Here is a 20,812-nt window from a genome sequence, read left to right as displayed (position 1 = left end):
CAATTTTCTTTTTAATTTTGTTGGGTATACCTGCTCAGAGTTGTCTTGAGTTACAGAAGATACTATGAACCTGAGCTTTTGAACACAGTTGTAACTGCTAAAGTTATGATGATTCACAGAAATTGATTTAGTACATTTTACATTATGAGATGTACATGAGTTTTTTTGGGGAAATGAGGAAAATATTACATTTTTAAGGAAATGTGTTTTGGTATCAATTTGACACATAGTAAACTTGTGGTGGGTAATTTTGGTTGCCAAACATTGAACTGAGAACTGCGTAAGACATTAGCAAAATATATCTCCTCTGGGTATGTCCTTGAGAGTATTTTTAGGAACAATTATATCATGAGCACTAAGCTAATTTCTGATTTAATATACTGATAGACTGAATCTTGGAGAGCTAGTACGATTGTTATTGAGAGCTAGTAAAGTTGTAGCAGTTGGGACCTGCTTTGATGAAGCATGTCACTATAAGTGTTCCCTTGAAGAGTATATCTTTTCTTTTTTTTGCCAGTCTTGTACCTTGAACACAGGGCCTGGACACTGTTCTTAGGCTTTCTCTTTTTTGCCAGTCCTGGGGCTTACACTCAGGCCTGAGCACTGTCCTTGGGCTTCCTCAAGGCTAGAGCTCTACTACTTGAGCCACGATATCACTTCTGGTTTTTCTATGTATGTGGTATAGAGAAATGGAACCCAGGGCTTCGTGCATGCTAGGCAAGCACTCTATCACTAGGCCACACTCCCCCTAAAAAGTACACATTGTCCTGGCCTCTTTTTGTCTTATTTATGCTTCCTTACTTCCATGAGTTGAACAACTTTTATCTAACATTCCCTCCTTCTCATTTTGTGCAAAACATCCAACCTTGTGAGCTAAAATATATCCTCCTTCTATTTTAGTATTTTGGTTGTTTCCACACATACACTATCAATACATCCAGGATTAGCCATCTAAAGTCTCAGAAACCATTGCTATCATGGTTTAAGAAGCACTATATAAAATGTGTCTACACACAATGAAATTTTACACAGCCATTAGGAAGAATTATATGTCATTTGCAGAGAAATTGGTAGAGCTAGAACAAATCATGTTAAGTGAGATAAATCAAACTCAAAGAGACAAATGGCATGTGCTTTCTCTCATATGGGGAAGCTAGACTTAAAATATACAGAAACGTGATAAATTATACAGGACTCCAGGAATTCACACACAGTGACATGGAAGGAGGATATTCATAGTAGAGGAACATAAAGGCAGAATGACTACTGTATCTGGTCATATAAAATAATATTTATTGGGCCGGGAGTTTGGCCTAATTGGTAGAGTGATTGCCTAGCATGCATTCTTTGGTACCAAATACATAAAAAAATGGCTGAACTTGGTCCCGTGGCTCAGATGGTAGAGCTCTAGCCTTGAGAAAGGCCAAGGACAGTGTCAGGCATGGAGTTCATAGGTCCAGGACTGGCCAAAAAATATTTATTGAAATGAACTCTAGGAAACGGAAATAAGAACTTTTTGTTGCTGTTTCCTTTTCTTGTTGTCTTGTTTGTTTATCTGTCCTTGGGAGGTAGGGGGACCTCAGAAATGGAGAAAAGCCGGGTGTGGTGGCTCACACTTGTAATCCTAGATACTCAGGAGATCTGAGAATCAAGGTTCAAAGCCAGCCCACGCACAAAAGGACCTGAGACTCTTAGCTCCACTTAACCTCTAGAAAACAGGAAGTAGGGCTTAGCTCAAGGGAAGCGTGGTAGCCTTGAGCTGAAGAGCTCAGGGACAGTGACCAGGCCGATTTCAAGCCCCATGACCCACAGAGAGAGAGAGAGAGAGAGAGAGAGAGAGAGAGAGAGAGAGAGAGAGAGAGAGAGAGAGAGAGAGAGAGAGAGAGAGAGAGACCCTTTGCCTGACTTATGTAATTGTAACCCTTCTGTACACCACCTTTACAATAATAATAAAAAATTAAAAAGAAATCCTATATCCCTCTTGAGCTGATAGCAGGCTATGGCATCCTTCAAGTTGGTACTAATTTTGCAGTCATACACAATGCAAGAGTTTTCCTGACCGTGAAGGTTCCTTCCAGGTGTCAATTGAAAAAGCCTAAAAGGTAAAATGTGTGAAAAGATAGTTAGATTCTCTGCAAGCAATCCCCGAGAGTACAATGTATACAGCTGTAAACATGATTCATAAGCTACAGAATAGATCACAAGGAAATTGTTAATGCTAAGAATGTGGAATATATCTGTCCAGAAAGCCACAGGCAGAGAGCAGATCCATCTCAAGAAAGAGGTTATGTGGAGTTCAAGCAGTTAAACCATAGAGTCAGGGCTTCCCACATTCTTTGCATCATACCACATATTCCCCAAATGGCAGATATGGGGCTTTATGATTTACTATTTGCCTTTCTCAGCTTAAGCCTTACTATGTGTCCCATCCCTCCTTTGCATATGTTCATTCCTCTTTTTTTGCCAGTCCTGGGCTTGAGCTCAGGGCCTGAGCTCTGTCCTTGGACTTTCTCAAGGCTAGAGCTCTACCACTTGAGCCTCAACTCCGCTTCCGGCTTTTTTCTATGTATGTGGTACTGAGGAATTGAACTGGATCTTTGTGCATGCTAGGCAAGCACTCTACCACTAGGCCAAACTACTGGCTCCCATTCCTCTTTTTTAACCAGTCATGGGGCTTGAACTCAGAGTCTGGGCACTGTCCATGAGTTTCTTTTGCTTAAGGCTAGCACTCTAACAATGGAGCCACAATGCTACTTCCAGCTTTTTGTGTGTGTATGTGGTACTGATGAATTGAATCCAGGGTTTCATGCAAGCTTGGAAAGCACTCTACCATTAAAGCCACATTTTCAGCTCTATTCCTCTATTTTTCATTATAACATTTATTCATTTGTATATCATAGGAGTGTATAATTGTTTTTGTTTTCACAGGTGCTCACATCCAAGAATTATTTACCTAATGTCAGCAAGTTGTAATGCAAGAATTTACAGAATATACAGAAGTCACTCTTGCTAATTCAATTTTTGGAGTCTTAATTAAAAGGCCAGTGACTGTTGGGGCTGGGAGTTTAGCCTAGTGGTAGAGTGCTTGCCTAGCATGCACGAAGACCCGGGTTCGATTCCTCAGTACCCCACATACATAGCAAAAAGCTGGAAGTGGTGCTGAGGCTCAAGTGGTAGAGCTCTAGCCTTGAGAAAGACCAAGGACAGTGCTCAAGCCCTGAGCTCAAGCCCAGGACTGGCAAAATAAATAAATAAATAAATAAAAATAAAAGGCCAGTGACTGCATGGCCAAACCGCATCTCGAAGGCCAACAGGCAGAAAAGACACTCAATACCGTCAGGATACAGGCCACAGATAACAGAAAAAAGAGATACAATACCAAGAGGCCAATGCAGCTTCTATGGAGAGCTGAATAGGGACACCATGTTGATGGGAAAACAGCCAGGATAGGATACAGGACATGGGACGTGAACATGGAGAAGCACCGCAAGTTATCCTGGTGCCTAAGCTGGTTCAAGCTTAAATAAACTCAGGGTAGAGAGCAGAGTCACAGGAAGATCCCTGGACTGACAGGCCAGTATCCAGTCAGTCAAGCACCCACTGCTGCCGTCGGGATGTAGGCACCCCCTTACTACAAGGGAGAGGTGGGTGTCATCTTACCCCATCAGGAAGACAAGAGGCCAGACCCCAAATCTCCATTTGTAAGGCTTTGTTTTCTCACAAGTAGAGCCCTCTCTGCTCCTTGGACACTAGACATCTGCATTTAATGAATGGCCGCTTTTCAGCACTAGGCTTTCCAGCACTGGGTGGAGAATTCCCTCCCCCAGCCAGAGGCACCAGGAGGGCTGAGAAGCCACCAGCTCCCACACCTAGGCAGGTGCTGGCATGGCTGTGATTCAGTTTCCTTACTAAGCCTAAGCTCAGCCACCTTATTTCAAGAGACAACTTTGGCTGAACTTTTGGGTAGCAATGGAACTATTGAAGTTGGGGAAGTTATTTGTGAATTTTTAGTTGTGTGTAGAATAGTTATACTATATTGGATGGAATTATAACTTTAGTGATGTCTTTCCTTATAAGTGAGGCAATGTTCAAGATTATGAGCTTGAGTGTCATATTGACAAAGTAATACGATGGTTCATCCTCATTACAAAGTGATTGGGTTAAAAAATATATCAGAAGCCGGGTGGTGGCTCACACCTGTAATCCTAGCTACTTAGAAGGCTGAGATCTGAGGCTCGAAGTTCAAAGCTAGCCGTGCACTAAAGAACGTAAGATTCTTATCTCCTCTTAACCACCAGAAAACAGGAAGTGGCACTGTTGCTCAAGGGGTAGCGTGGTAGCCTTGAGCTGAAGAGCTCAGGGACAGCGCCTCGGCCAGAGTTCATGCTCCATGAACAACAAAGAAAATATAGTTCATTTTTCTTACATATTCATGCCATTCACATTTTATGGCATAATGTGGCATAGTCTAGAGAAAACTTTACACTGAAAATATATTCCTGAAAAAAAACAAAGCAGAATAAGTAAAAAGGAATGGAATTGGTTCAAATGTTCTGAATGTCTAAAAACAACTTCAAAGACTGTCTTCTATTTTTTCTATTGCACAGAACTAACTGAACTTGGGTGATAATTTAGAAGCCTATAAAAATAATGATCCTAGGAACATGTTAGATCTGGAAATCTCCATACAAATAATAGAGGAGGCTTCCCCACTGGAAGATATAAGAAAAATTTCAATAGGTCCACAATCTTCCTCTGCATTGAAAGAGTATGAAAAGAATGACAGTTATGGTTATATCCTGTTTCCAAATACTTAAAGATCTGAAAAGTATTACAGTGGATTAAAACATACATGTGTGGGACTGGGAATGTGGCCTAGTAATAGATTGTTTACCTAGCATGCACAAAGCCCTGGGTTCAATTCCTCAGTACCACATTCATAGAAAAAGCCAGACGTAGTACTGTGGCTCAAGTGGTAGAGCTCTAGCCTTGAGAAAACCCAAGGTCAGTGCTCAGGCCATGACTTCAAGCCCCAGAACTGGCAAAAGAGAAAGAAAGAAAGAAGAGAAAGAAAGAAAGAAAGAAAGAAAGAAAGAAAGAAAGAAAGAAAGAAAGAAAGAAAGAAAGAAAGCAAGCACAAAGGACAGTGTCCAGGATCCAGGAGTGGCAAAAAAAGGAAAATAACACAATAAGAGCAACAAAAGTTCAGACATTTACCAAAAGGGAATATAGATCCATCAGGTGATGGACATAGAATGTTAGCTTCATAAAGATTAATCAGCAAAATCAGAATAAATGGTATGAGAAAAATTATTCATAAACAAAATGAAATATTATCATATATATATTATTTTTCCAGTCCTGGAGCTTGAACTCAGGGCCTGGGAAATATCCTTGGGCTTTCTTAAGGCTAGAGCCCTATGACTTTAGCCACAGCACCATTCTGGCTTTTTCTATGTATGTGGTACTGAGGATTCTGCACATCAAAAAAGTAAGAAGAAGCAAGAGCGTCGGATGTAAAGAGCAAACATTCTGAATTAAAGATTAGAGCACAAAATTAGATAAAAGGCTAGCAAGCAGCCTACATTTCCAGTTGCAAAATAAGCCCAGATGTCCCATAAATTTCAGTACAGGGATTTGAAAGAACAGAAGCTGAACCAGTGTAGAGGGCTCTGCATAAGACGGCAGGTCTGCTTCGCAGTCGTAAACTAGAGCAGAAGCTACAATGAACCTTTACTTAGTGTTTCGGTGTGTGAAGACTTTAAAACAAATGTCCAGCTGGCAAGTACAGATTACTCATGTTTTGTTTGCTTTTGTTGTTTTGCTTTGCCTTTCTAATTCAAACCCTCCCTCCCCAAATCCCTCCAGAACTAGATTAGCAAGTAAAAGCCCAACTGAGACTCTATGTGAACCCAGTAAAAATTTAAACAGGTTCAGACAGAACAACTTGACTAAAAGTGTGAAAAATGCACTGCACATGAGAAAAAAATTCTGATTGCCAAACTTGGGAGATTTCTCCCAAACAAATCTTAGCCTCCAATTACTGGAAGCAGCCTTTCTTGCCTAACAGCCACCATTAAAGGCACCAACCTGGCCCAAACACAAAGGAGTGATTGTGATTGAGAAGTGTCTCCCACTTCACTGCCTGTCATGAAGGATGGAACTCATATATTGGAAAAGCTGCTCTGTTAGGGAACCTGCTAATTAGGCTGGGTTGAGAATCACCAAAGTACCTTTTGAGAAGATCTAAGGAACCCGTGCTCTTTAGAAGAATTGTGGAACTGGGAAGCATCACGTGCTTCTCTTCACAAAGAGCTCTGCAGAATGAGCTCAGCCTCTATAGTATGCACAGGGTGCCTGACAATACACCCACCTAGTTTGCATGTATATAGTATTTGTTGCAGGTTGCTGCTCCAGAAGAATGTGTATTGAATGTAGATGGAATTCCAACCAAAGTTTCCAGGAGAGTTTTTAACAGTTGGAGAGGATACAACTGTTATCACTTCTCAGGAAGAAATACAGACTGTTTTGTTTAATTCTGTTTTGTTTGGTTTTAGCCTATGACTTTGTGTACTGTTTTCTCCCTTTTTCTACTTTTCAAGGGATCTCTAAGAATCATACAGGGCCCTGTCACACAATATTTTCCTGTGCCTCTGTTTCCCAATCTTCCCAATTCTTTCCTTTTCCCACACCATTCTTTACCATTACTAATCTTTGACATGTATACTTTTGATCCTTAAGTTTGGCTGATTAGGCTCAGAGTTCCATCCCTCTACAAGATTATCAGGGAGAAGCTGAGAATTCTAATCACTTTCTGATTTATTGTTCAATTGAGGACTTTGTAATGTATAGACTAAAGCAGAGGCTTACATGTTGTTTTCAGCAGCCTATGGAATTTTCTCCAGCAGAAACTGTATTTCTTAGGCCATAAAGCAAGTCTCAGCAAATACTAAAAATCTGGGAAAAAAATTCTAAATGCTACCAGTCCTAAGTGGAATAAATTAGGAGCCCACAGTAAGAAAAACTACAAAAAAAGATATTTGGATATATGGAGACTGAGCAAGACATTTTTGAATGACTGGTAAATCACTAAAGAAATTAAAATTAAAATGTCTGAACTTCAAATTAAAATTAAAACACCTGTGGCACCCAGTAAAGGCAGTGAAAAGAAGAAAACAAGATGGGGGGAGGGAAATGGGGACTAAGACATGAGAAATGGTATCAATGTTTGTGAAGTAATGCACCTTCTATAGGGTGATTATAATGTAACCCTATTAATTACAATAAAAAATATGTGAAAAAAGAAGAACAATAATAGTCCTGAGTATCTACTTCAGAAAATTAAAGAAGTTCCAAATTAAAAATCTTAAAGATGTAATGGAAACTGAAAAATAAAACCAAGAAAATCTCACATCAGTAGATAGAAAGAAGCAAAAATGAGAGCAGAAATTATTGTAACGAAAATCAAAGGAACAATGCAATAAATCAATGAGTCCAAGATCTGGTTATTGGGCTGGGAGTGTGCCCTAGTGTTAGTGTGAGCCTAGCATGCATGAAGCCCTGGGTTTAATTCCTTGGTACCAAATAAGTCAGAAAAAGCCAGAAATGGTGCTGTAGCGCAAGCGATTGAACACTAGCCTTGAGAAAGCTCAAAGACAATGTCCAGGCCCTGACACGAAGCCCCAGGACTGGCAAAAAAAAAGAATTAGTTCTTCAAAACAAGATTGGAGGCAAGGAGTTTGGCCTAGTGGCAGAGTGCTTGCCTACCATGCACAAAGACCCAGGTTTGATTCCTCAGTATCATATACATAGAAAAGCTGGAAGTGGTACTATGGCTCCAGTGGTAGACCACTAGCCTTGAGGAAAGCTCAAGGGCAGTACTCAGGCCCTGAGTTCAAGCCCCAGGAATGGCAGAAAGAAAGAAAGAAAGAAAGAAAGAAAGAAAGAAAGAAAGAAAGAAAGAAAGAAAGAAAGAAAGAAAGAAAGAAAGAAAAAAAGAGAAAGACAGAAAGAAAGAAAGAAAAAAAGAGAAAGACAGAAAGAAAGAAAGAAAGAAAGAAAGAAAGAAAGAAAGAAAGAAGAACAAGATTGTTGAAACTTTAAAGTAGCCAAAAGAAGAATCAAGAAGGCACAAAGTAATCAAAATCAGAGATAAAGGAAGTTATAGTACAATAAATTCCATTAAAATTCCCATCATTAGGGATGAATTTCATGATACATATTCCAACATACTGAAAAAATAAATGCATAAATTCTTTAATATATTATGGCACAAAAATTGAATCAAAAGGTATGAAGAACTAAAACAGATCTATAATGATTATAATCTCCCAGAACAGTAAGCTGGGTGCCATGGCTCATACCTGTGATCCTAGCTAAGCAGGAGGCTGAGATCTAAGGATCCTGGTTCAAAGCCAGCCTGGGCATGAAAGTCCATGAGACTCTTATCTCTATTTAATCACCAGAAAACCAGAAATGGTGCTGTGGCTCAAGTGGTAGAGTGCTAGTTTTAACTGAAGACCTCAGGGACCATGCCCAGGTCCAGAATTCAAGTACACACACACACACACACACACACACACACACACACACACAACACACACACAAAACAAAAACAAAAAAACAAAACCCAGAAACTTCAACAATCTGTCATGATAAAAGCTCTATAGGGTAGAGTAGAATGAACATATTTTTAATAAAAGAGGCTATATGTGCAAATGTGTAGCAACCATAGTACTAAATAGGGAAAAACCTAAAACTATTTGCACTAAACCCATGAATAAGGAAAGGAAAACTCCCCCCTCCAATCTTTCTGAATAATTTCCCATCCGAGCAACAGGAAAAGACAAAGAAATAAAAGGGATCAAAATGGGGAAGAATAAATTTAAATTGTTCCTATTTTCAAATGACATAATACTATACTTAGAAGATTAAAAAAATATGGTTCTGGGAGTTTAGCCTAGTGGTAGAGCTCTTGCCTAGCATGCACGAAGACCAGGATTTGATTCCACATACATAGAAAAAAGCCGGAAGTGATGCTGAGGCTCAAATCATAGAGTTCTAGTCTTAAGAAAGCCCAAGGACAGTGCTCAGACCTTGATTTCAAGCACAGGGACTGGCAAAAAAAAGGATTAAAAACTGTTTTCTCACCCTGGTGCTGATGGTTCACACCTATAATAGAAGCTACTCAGGAAGACTATTTCTTAAGGTCACATTTGAAGCCAGCCCTGCAGGAAAATTCATATGACCCTTACTTCCACTTGACTACTAAAAAGCCAGAAGTAGAGTTTTGGCTCGAGCCTAGAACTCTATTCTTGAGTAAAAAAGCTGAGGGATAGTATTCCCATACAGAATTCAAGCCCCCAAACTGGCAACCAAACAAAAACAAAGACCTCTTTAATCTTTTAAACATTTTCATCAAAGAAGCAAGTTATAAAATGTAGGTACCTAAGTCAGCAGTAGGTTATCAATACATGACCAAAAAATAGGGAGAGAAAGAAATAAGGAAAATAATCACAGTCACAGTTACATCTAAGTCATTAAAGGAACGCATTTAAGAAAGACTTCAACATCAAAACTTATAAAATATTGTAGGAAGGAAGAAAGCATAGCAAACACCAACATACTCTTCATAAAAATTCTACTTATATTCCTCAGGGAAATAAAAAAAATGAATGTTTATACTGTGTAGCCTAAATGCAATAGTAAGCCACATCATTCATATTTGTTTAGGTATACTTCATTATGTTCACATGAAGTAACATAATGATTTTTATCTTTTCTCAGAGTGTTAAGCACCATGGGACTATATTTCAAAATAGCTCACATTATTATGTTTATGAATATGCTACTCAAACACATTGAATCACAATTCAATATATACATGTATTTAATGTATACATGTATATACATGGATGTAGATATGTGGCCCAAGTAATAAAATGCCCGCCTTAAGTGAAAAAGCACTGGGAAAATACCCAGTTTCTGAGTTCAAGCCACAGTACTGGCCCAAAAGAATATCATACTGTACTCCATAAGTATAGAAAATTATTGTGTTGATCAAATGTAAAGCAACATAACATATATTTACCTTATTGTAAAGGTTCAATATTAACAGGAAGAAATTTTATGCTTTGGAAATAAATTATAATGAAAGCATTTTGAGGTCAAACTAAAATGTTTGAGTGGGTACATTTATACTTCAGATTATATTTATTAGATACATGATGCAACAATTATAAAGCTTGTGGCTATACAGTAGTGAGTTATAATAAAGCAACTATGTTTATACTTAATGAATTAATTTGTAAAATTATATCATCCCTATGCTTCAAATCTTGACAAGTATGTCAAGATTTAGAAAGAAAATTCTGAACTGGAAGTTGGTGGCTCATGTCTGTAATCCTAGTTCCTCGGGAGGCTGAGATCTGAGGAACATGGCTCATTGCCAGCCCAGGCAGAAAAGTCCAAGAGACTCTTTTATTTTTTTATTTGGGGAGAGTCATGGGGCTTGAACTCTGGACTTGGGCATTGTCCCTGAGCTCTTCAGCTCAAGGCTACTGCCCTACCTCTTGAGCCACGGCCCCACTTCCTGTTTTCTAGTGGTTAATTGTAGATAAGAGTCCCACAGTCTTTAGTGTCTGGACTGGCTTTGAACCGTGATCCTCAGATCTTAGCCTCCTGACTAGCTAGGATTACAGGTGTGAGCCACCGCGCCCAGCTTGAAACTCTCATCTCCAATTAACCACCATAAAACCAGGACACTGTGGCTCATAGAGGTAGAGTGCTCACCTTGAGGAAAAAGAGCTACCAGGACAGCTACCAGGACCTGAGTTCAAGCCCCATGACTGAAAAAGAGAATAAAGAAAAGAAAAAAATGATTCTTCAACATATCTTCCTGCATCATGTCAGAAAAGGTGTCAAATTAATAAGTTCCGCTCATTTGTTATGGATCCCAGAATCTAGTTCTATTTTATAGACTGGGAAAAGGAAATCTTCATGATTAGGACACATTCAGTAGGTTGGTTTACATGATCATTTTCAGTAGTCTGAGTAGTCCTACCAGTGGTCCACTGTACACTGAAGAACCAGGGAAATCAGTTGATGCTCAGTCCAAGGAATCAGAGCCACAGAAAAAGAGAGACTAACTGCAGTCCTAGATCAGGGTCCAAGGCCTGCTAGGCTCCTGGAGAGCGGTTGGAACAAATAAATCTGCATTTAAAGGTAAACCAGTGTGGAAACTAATGTCCATAGTTGACAACATCAATAGCAAACCCCATCAAAACCCCCAAAACTGCACTCACTCAATATGAATCATCTTACTTAGAAGACATTCTACTGATGAAATGATTGCCCCATGCTACTGAAAGGGCAATCTATATACTGTAGCAAGAACACGTGGGTGCTTATTAGAACCACAGAATCCTAGGCCCCAACTCAGACCTATTGATCAGCACCTATACATTAATAAGCCATCTAAGTACTTAATATATATATATATATATATATATATATATCTATGTTAAGGTGTGAGGCTATCATATGGGGAGTTTAGGCATAGAATATTACCTGACTATTATCAGTTAGGGAAAAAGAATGTAAACTCCAGTTTGAAAAGAGCCATTCTTTGGCCAGGATCAGGAAAACGAATAATAACAGATGCTGGAGGGGATGTGGCCAGGAGGGATCACTACTACATTTCTGGTGGGATTGCAAACTCGTTCAACCACTATGGAAAGCAGTATGGCAGTGCCTCAAAAGGCTAAACATAGAACTCCCCTATGACCCAGCAATTCCACTACTTGGCATTTACCCAACCATCCAGAATCTAGGGTATACTAAATCCACTAGCACAACAATGTTCATTGCAGCACTATTCACCATAGCAAAGATATGGAACCAACCTAGATGTCCCTCAGTTGATGAGTTGATCAACAAGTTGTTGTATTTGTACACAATGGAATTCTATGCTGCTGTCAGAAAGAATGACATCGCCCCATTTGTTAGGAAATGGAAAGACTTAGAAAATATCATATTAAGTGAAGTAAGCCAGACTCAATGGTTTCCCTCATTCGTCATAATCAGTAGAAACCTTGGGCTCTACTAGCAGAGATCTGCAACAGAGCAAAACCTTGATACATAAGGCCATATAGTATGAAGCTAATTGAAAGGACCTCCAGGATATTGAAACAAAAGCCATATAACGAATGATTGTTGTCCTTAATGTACTATGTTGTCTCTCATCTCCTTTGCTGTCCCTTGGGTATCTCATATTGTTACAGTATGTCACTTTGTTATCTGATATATTGAATTTATTTGTATTTGGTTATTTGAAATTTGATAGGGAAGGGGGGAAAACCAAGACAGGTGGGGAGGGGTGAGGGGGAGGGTAATGGGTACTAAGACATGTGAAAGGGTATCAATGTATGTGAATTGGGCACCTCCTATCTGCAAATATCATGTAACCCTTTCATTAATTACAATAAAAAATTAAAAAAAAAACAAAAACAAAAACGAATGATTGTTGTCCTTAATGTACTATGTTATCTCTCATCTCCTTTGCTGCCCCTTGGGTATCTCATATTGTTATAGCATCTCACTTTGTTATCTGATATAATGAATTTATTTGTATTTGGTTATTTGAAATTTGATAGGGAAGGGGGGAAACAAAGTGGGAGGGTGGGGGAAGGGTAATGGGTACTAAGACATGTGAAAAGGGTATCAATGTATGTGAATTAATGCACCTTCTATCTGGCAAATATCATGTAACCCTTTTATTAATTACAATAAAAAATAAACATAAAAAAAGAAAAGAGCCATTCTTTTTGAAACATGCTGAAGAGTCCAGCAAGTAATTCAAAGTAATCTGTCTGTCTGTCTGTCTCTCTCTCTCTCTCTTTCTCTCTCTCTCTTGTGTGTGTGTACGTGTGTGCATGTACACATTTTGTCAGTTATTTTAACCAGCAACCCGTAGCAATTTATTCTCTCAAGGCATATTCTTGTAGTCCTTTGTTTGTTTGTTTTTGGAGGGGAGAGAACTAGGCCTCACTATAGTATCTAAGCTAATTTCCCAAACTCTTGGGCTCATGCAATCCATAGGCTTCAACATCTTGAGTACCTTATAGCTTGGATTATAGGCAAACATCACCATACCTGGCTGTCAACACATATTTATGTTTCTGGTCATGGGGCTTGAACTCTGGGCCTGGGCGCTGTCCCTGAGGTCTTCAGCTCAAGGCTACAATCCTACCCTTGAGCCACAGCACCACTTCCAGTTTTCTAGTGGTTCACTGGAGATAAGAGTCTCACAGACTTATGTGCCCAGGCTGGCTTTGAACCGTGATCCTCAGATCTCAGCTTCCTGAGTAGCTAGGATTATAGGAGTGAGCCACAGCGCCCGGCAAGACATATTTTGAGAAGATACTCCAACAGAAGTAGTTATTGCTGTATTAGCTCAAAGAAATTTTTTCTAATAATCATTTACATTTATAGTCATTACATATCTGTAGATTTATAATTTCGCTGATCATTCAAGCAAAACTTATCAGGCAAAATAAAATGATGTGTTCAAGCACAATCACTGTGAAACTTACAAGCTCTTATCTAGGGTCAGAGTGATTCTTTAAAAATTGGATTTTGTTTAGGATTGGGAACGGAGGCACATACCTATAATCTCAGCGACTTTAGAGGCAGCAATCTTGAGAAGGTTCTCAGTATGAGTCTTGCCCAAGCAAAGGTGTGAGACCCTATCTCAAAAATAAACTAAGAAAAAAAGAAGCAGGAACATGATTCAAGTGATGAAGCACTTGCCCAGAACAAGTCTCAGAGTTCAGTCTTCAGTACTATCAGTAAAATAAAAATAAAAGATATCCCAGTTCCCTGAAATTCTATCTGGATAATTCAGCTTCCTTCAACTATCTGTGATGACTATAACTAGAAAGTGTAGAAACTGTGACATCCTTCACAGTTTACCTACTATTTTCAAACAGGAATTCCCAAACAAAAACATTATGATTCATTCAGCATCCTATTTTTATTATTTTCTAAATGTTATTAAACTCTTGTATAACAATCTGAAAAACACATAATATTCAAAATCATATCGCTTTGGGAAAATAGTTACCAATTTCAGCAATATTTAAGAATAACTGAGTAAATCGAGGCACCGGTGGTCCACACCTATAATCCTAGCTACTTAAGAGGCTGAGATCTGAGAATTATGGTTCAAAGTCAGTCCTGGTAGGAAAAGTGTGTGAGAGTCTTAACCACTAAACAGCCAGAAGTGGATCTCTGGCTCAAGTAGTAGATGGCTAGAGCATTAAAAAATCTCAGGAACAGTGCCCAGGCCTTGAGTTCAAACCCTAAGGCCAGCACACACACACACACACACACACACACACACACACACACACACACACACACACATACAACTGTTTAATGGAATTTCTAAATGAATCCTTCTTCTACAAGTAATACATGCTAAGAAACAAATTCTTAGCTGAGTGTTAGTGGCTTATGTAGGGTTTAATAGAAAGGAGACTGCCACAGAGTTCAGGCAGAAGCGTTTATTAGGGGAGAGCATACTGGAAAAGATGGAGGTGTGCAGGGGGTGCAAGTGATGCAGCAGAAGGGAAGTGGGGAATGGGGCAAGAGGCAAGGGAAATAATGCAAGGGGCCAGGGGCAAAGCTATAAGGGGACAAATGTAATGCTGGAGATTCATATATGGAAAGAGGATGGGGAGGAGGTATGGCCACAGCAAAGACCTCAGATCCTGAGGAAAACTCCCACCAGTCCCAGGTGGGCCAGTTTACTGGGTTAAGAATGCTGGAAGAGGCTTCTAGGTAAGGAAACGGGAAGAACAACAGGGAAAGGACTTATGGCATGCAAATTTGCCTGTATATATTATGTACAAAGGATATTAATGCATAGTTATGATCAGAGATTTGAGATTTAATATACATATATATTTGAAATTATCTGAGGCAGGATACAAATATATTGAATATAGAATTGAATGGGTATTATGTGTATACACATGCAGGAATATGTGTGCATAGGAACGAGACAGATTACAGATTATGTCTCTATAAGTGTGTGTATATATTGCATTTCTATGTAAATTCGTGTGCATCAGAAATGTGAGGAATGTATGAAAGATGGAAAACAGATGCAGGAAAAGAACTGAATTCTGTAGTAGGGGAACTGGTTGGATCCACCAGAAGAGGAAGGAAGAAGAGAAAGGTACTTAGAGGACTGAGGTACTGAATACAGAAAAGGAAAAGAGTAGTCCAGGAAGGTTTCCAGGGCAGGGGGACAGTCAAATCCATATTTGGAAGAAAGGGGCGTCTTCAATATGGACGCAAAAATGAGATCCAAATCCTATACTGAGAGAAGGAGGAGACAACAGCTGCAGCTGCAGCTGCAGTTGGGAGAAGCCCAAGGTGGCAAGGAGCCGCCTCCTCCATGAGGAGGGTGGAGGGCTCCGGACACCCCCACCTCCTTTGCCTGCCCCGCAACCCCCTAGACACTATACTAGCCTATGGATTCCCCCTTTCTCAGATCAGGCCAGCACGCCCTGGTCCAGTCTCCTGCTGATCCTCTTAGCCACTGGATCTTAGCTGGGGCAATTGGAGGTATCTAATTTACACAAGTAAGGACCCCTTCTCCCCTCCCCCCTGGCGACAGTCGCCAGACAGGACAAGGCCATTGGTACACGTCAGAAAGGAGAGGGGGGGATGGGATGGGATCGTGGAATCCTGCAGAAGATAAGGGGGTGGGGTTGTGTGCTTGGCAAGAGCAGTGTCGGGAGTGCGGTGGGCAAAGAAAAGCAGGAGCTTTAGGAGCCACTCAACCATTTGGAAAATGAGCGAGGAGAAGCCAGGTGGGTGTGGAGGGAAGTGGGTAGGAACAATGGGCGGGGGGGGGGTCAGTGTTGCTAAGAGGGGAGGGGGCTGTGCTCTGCCCGCTGGGTTGTTCAAGGCAGAGGTTTAGGAAAAGGTAGTGGAGGGGAGGCGCTTAGCGGGAGATCTTGAATGGGCGCCAAAGGTGGGGGAGGGCCGTGGGGCCGGGGACCCCCAGCTGGGGTAGTCCTTCCCTTCCTGCAGAGTTTCTCTAATCCTGCTCCGCTGGACCGCAGCTCCAGCCCTGCCCCACAGCCTGAAAGAATCTGGGGAAAGCTAGGACTGAAGGCAGATAGCCAGAATTTCTAACACAGCTGACTGGGTAATAACACGGAAAACGTAGGCTTTGGCAGAGAGTACACAATCACCACCGTGGAGAGAAGTCTTGTGGTACGCACATTTGTTATTTGTCTCTAACCCCTTTGTCGTCCCTGCAGGCATGAACACCCCTAATTCTCAAGAGGACGACGTCCAACAACCCGAGGAAGCTGCAGGAGAGGCCACCGGATCTAACAATGGGATGAAGAAGAAAACTTCGCAGAAGAAGCAGAGGAGCAGGCGTATATCCCAGCCAGCCAGGAACATCGTTGGATGCCGTATTTCCCACGGATGGAAGGAGGGCAACGGTCCCATCACACAGTGGAAAGGAACAGTTCTTGACCAGGTGCCAATTAACCCCTCTCTTTACTTGGTGAAATACGATGGAATTGATTGTGTGTATGGATTAGAACTTCATGAAGATGAAAGAGTGCTATCGCTAACCATTATGTCGGAGAAGGTAACATCATCTCAAGTTAGTGATGCTCATCTTGCGAATACCATCATTGGCAAGGCAGTGGAACACCTGTTTGAGGGTGAGCATGGTTCTAAGGATGAATGGCGGGGGATGGTGCTAGCCCAAGCACCTATCATGAGTGCTTGGTTTTACATCACCTATGAGAAAGATCCCGTTCTATACATGTACCAGCTTCTAGATGATTACAAAGAAGGTGATCTCCGCATAATGCCAGAGGCCAGTGAGAGTGCTTTAACAGACAGGGAGCTAGGAGTAGTGGTAGATGGCTTGATAGGTAAACATGTGGAATACACCAAAGAAGACGGCTCCAAAAGGATTGGCATGGTTATTCATCAAGTGGAAGCTAAACCCTCTGTGTACTTTATCAAGTTTGATGATGACTTTCATATCTATGTCTATGATCTGGTGAAAAAAACATAACTGAGAGGGGTCAAATTTGTCATACCTGTGAAAATAAACAGTTTGTTGAAACCTGCCAACAAATGTTGTTCTTCAGTGTATTGAAGAATTTGAAGGGTCTCTGATGACCAAATATTTTGGACAATATAATGATTGTTGTGTTCTGAAAAAAATACAAATTTATGTGGATGGGCCACACTGTGTGTAAGCATCATGTCTTTGGTGGGTAGGGCATGAAAGGAAGAAGCAGCTGTCTATTCAACCTGTGAATTAAGTGCAGCTAGTATGACCAGTCATCTAAAAATGGAATGGGACTTAACTGGTCTGGTCTTTGGGGAAGGGAAGGAACTAGAGATGGGCTGTGGGTTAAAGTGAGATGACTGCTTAGGAAGAGGTGGAGAGGTGCCAGAAAAGTGGGAGGCTTCCTGAAGGAGAATGGCGGGGGAGGGGGGACCGGGAAACATCCAATAGGAAAAAAAATGAAGGATGAAAAGATAGAGGGTGATTTTGGAGCTTAGATTAAAAATAGAATAAATGGAGTAGAGAAAGAGACAAAGAAAGCTTAACAAAAATCTCCAGCATAGTCAAGGAAAGATAAAGTTGGTGGAGATGTGTGGAGAGGCTAAAAGACAAAGGGATAGTGATTGCAAGGTTAGTGTGACCTACAAGGGAGGGGTACAGTAAGGACAAATTCCAGGAAGAAAAAACAATGGGTGAGTGAGATTATAGACTTAAGTATGGAGAACAGATCCCAGGAGGACTGGAAACCGGGGAATAATTAGACTCCTCACTGTATTGTTGCCTTTTCTTATGTTCACAAAGTCAATGTAAAGTGTCAAAGAAAAAGGCAGGTGCATTGAAACTTCCTTAGTAGGACATTTAGACAGATATTTCGGGTAAATTCAGCACGAGCCAAGTTTTAACATATAAGACTTCTCTTCTTTCAGAGAGTTTGTGCCACACTTGGTGAACAGAGCCTCAACTCTCAGCTTAAACATTAGGCTTCAGAAGCTCTAGGAAGAGGTAATAAACTTTATCTGGTCAAAACAGAACCTTGTGAAGCCCAAGTACAGCAGTCCCATCTCTTTTGTAGCCCTTGATAGAGTATTATTGCTTGACCAGAGAGGAAGCCCATCAGAAGGTTGAGCCTTAAGTTTTCTCAAGGCAATGGAAGACCTTGACTGCCCATTCTTCTTTTAACAGCTGCCTTAGGCCACAATTGAACTCCAACCAATGCCACAACAAAGAGCAGCCCTCTTTTCCTAAAAGCCCCATTCTGCCTGTATCCTCCACAAAGTCTGAGGTGTTAAATACCTTACTGGTAATCCCTGGTTAGTATTGCCCTTAACTCACAGAAAAGTGTCACAGAAGTTTGCACAGCTCTTTGTTTCCAGGTGATGTAGATGTCATAAAGAGTAGAGCTGGGAGTTGTAATTTTGTGTTAGCTTATTTCTTTGGTTTTGTATATTGTCACATAGAGGGATTTTGTGGTTGGTTGGGAGAAGTAGCGTGAAACCTCAATAAAGTCTGAGAACTACGATATCCTGTACATAGTCTGTGTCTTCCTTTCTTTTGCCTTCTGTTTATCCAGCTTTCCTAAACTACTGTGATAATGCATGCTCTCATTTTTGTCTACCCAATAACCTATACTTTCACCCTGAGTCTTGCTCAGTCCCTGATCGCAACAAGAGGTATGGAGAGAGGCATTAGAGGAAGTCATTCTTTCATCCAAACAGTGAACTTTGAAGTTCACTGTTGGCAATTGTTAGGTTGAACCTAACAGTGAACCTGAGACTGGTCAAGAACTACACAAGGGCAGATGCTGATGGCTCATGCCTATAATCCTAGCTACCAAGGAGGCTGAGAACTGAAGATTGGTTCAAAGCCAGCCCAGGCAGGAAAGTCTGTGAGACTCTTACCTCCAATCAACCACAAGAAAATCAGAAGTGGTGCTGAGCCTCAAAGTCATAGAGCTCTAACCCTGCGCTTAAAAGCACAGGCACAGCACCCAGGCTGAGAGTTCAAACTCCACAACCAACAACAACAACAACAAAAACTACACGAGGCAAGTCCAACTCACCACAGAGAAATAATAACTCTGTCATACACCATTCAACACAAGCTTTCCATCTAGAGACCAATTTTAGTCCATTATCACATTTTCTTAATCTTGTGGATTTTTATTATTTTCTAGTTTAAATTTAATACTTTTTTTTGTCAATCGTGGAGCTTGAACTCAGGGCCTGAGCGCTGTCCATGAGCTTTTCTCTCAAGGCTACCACTCCAGCACTTTGAGTCACAGGTCCACTTTCAGTTTTCTAGTGCTTAATTGGAGATAAGAATCTCATAGACTATCCTGCCAAGTGTGGCTTTGAACCATGATCCTCAGATGTCAGCCTCCTGATTCCTGGCTAAATTTGTACTTTACATACTTGCGGGAGTTCTCATAATCTGTATACATGTCTGCCTCGTGGAGGAAAGCAATTAGAACAATATTAAACAACAAATAATTCGGATCCACATTTCATCAAGGATAAAGGCAGCTGGGTCTAAGGTAAGGCTGAGCTCCTTTTAGGCTCAGAATCTCCTTTCCAGTTGCCCCTCCCCCAGCTGGTCTGCTTCACTGTAATAAAATGCACACTTGTCCCCTGGAGGCATTTGTATCTGTACCTTTATGGAGACAGCCAGCAAATCCTGCCCATTTTAGCTTTCCTTGTCCTGACTGTGTCCTTAGTTCATTTGTTGTATCTTCATCTCACAGGTGCTTTGGACGGGAGGGGGCTTCAAGGCATTGAACACATAAAGAAGGACTTTACCCACACAGAGATTTCATTTTAGGGACAGAGACAGTGGCCAAGCTAAGTAAAACTATTTTCATAGTGGCAAGTGCTAAGAAGGAAAAACAGAAGCAAGGTATGGGACCTGCAATTCCAGGGAGGGTCTATTTAGAGAGATAGAATGGTCAGGAGAGGCCTCACTGAGCACTCAGCTCTTGAGTCAAGATCTGAAGTTAATGAGTGAAGTGGTCCTGTAGCTGGCTGGGTGAAGGACAATTCCAGCTACAGGGCCAAAAATGGTTGAGGCTCTAAGGCATGGTATATTTGAGGAGAGCAGGCATGACAGTATGGCAGAAGCTGAGTGAGTAAAGCAGGGGAGAGCGGGAGGTGATTTCAGAGAGTCACGGAGTCTGGGAAATCAACACACTTAGAGCCCTGCTAGGTGGTAATTTTTTTTATTTACTTAAAATAATATTTATTTGTTTTGCCATGATCGGTATTAGGAGTCAAGGCTTGAGCATGCTCATTGAGAACTCTCCGGAACTAAACCCCAGCCACTTTGTGGGTTTTTCATTAAGATGAAGCTGTTTAGCTGTTTATAGCAGTGCAGTGAGATAACTTATCTTATGTTTTAACAGAATCATTCTGGTACCTCTAGAGCATACACTATATGAGGTACAGAAATTCAATAGGAATAATCATATATAGCAATTATATAGAAGAATGACTAAGGCAGAATGAAATACAGAAACAAATCATAATAGAAGTGATACTTTTGATGAGAAATGATAAAATATTTCCTTTAGTAAATAGTAATAAATTAATTTTCTATATTTTAAAGATGAGCTTAAAATTCTTCACTATCTACACATGAAATACATTTCAAATCGACCTATGTATAGAAATATCATGAGTCACATTAATTTACATAACAAATATG

At 40.6% G+C, this 20,812-nt stretch overlaps 1 protein-coding gene across 1 annotated transcript; it reads left to right on the top strand.

Moving 5' to 3' along the window:
- Positions 1 to 15,809: 15,809 nt before the first annotated feature.
- LOC150040824 (spindlin-2-like) lies at positions 15,810 to 17,409 on the top strand. The gene is made up of 2 exons (XM_090326576.1): positions 15,810 to 15,881; positions 16,338 to 17,409. The coding sequence occupies exons 1-2, from the start codon at positions 15,863 to 15,865 to the stop codon at positions 17,114 to 17,116; spliced, it is 798 nt and encodes a 265-aa protein (XP_090182702.1). The 5' UTR covers positions 15,810 to 15,862; the 3' UTR covers positions 17,117 to 17,409.
- The last annotated feature ends 3,403 nt before the right edge of the window (positions 17,410 to 20,812 follow it).

This window comes from Megascapheus bottae, chromosome X, assembly GCF_031878675.1.
Source record: "Megascapheus bottae isolate mThoBot1 chromosome X, mThoBot2.hap1, whole genome shotgun sequence".
In the NCBI taxonomy this organism is placed as follows: domain Eukaryota; kingdom Metazoa; phylum Chordata; class Mammalia; order Rodentia; family Geomyidae; genus Megascapheus; species Megascapheus bottae.
Note: the sequence above shows the minus strand (reverse complement) of the source record. Positions and strands in the feature narration are given on the sequence as shown.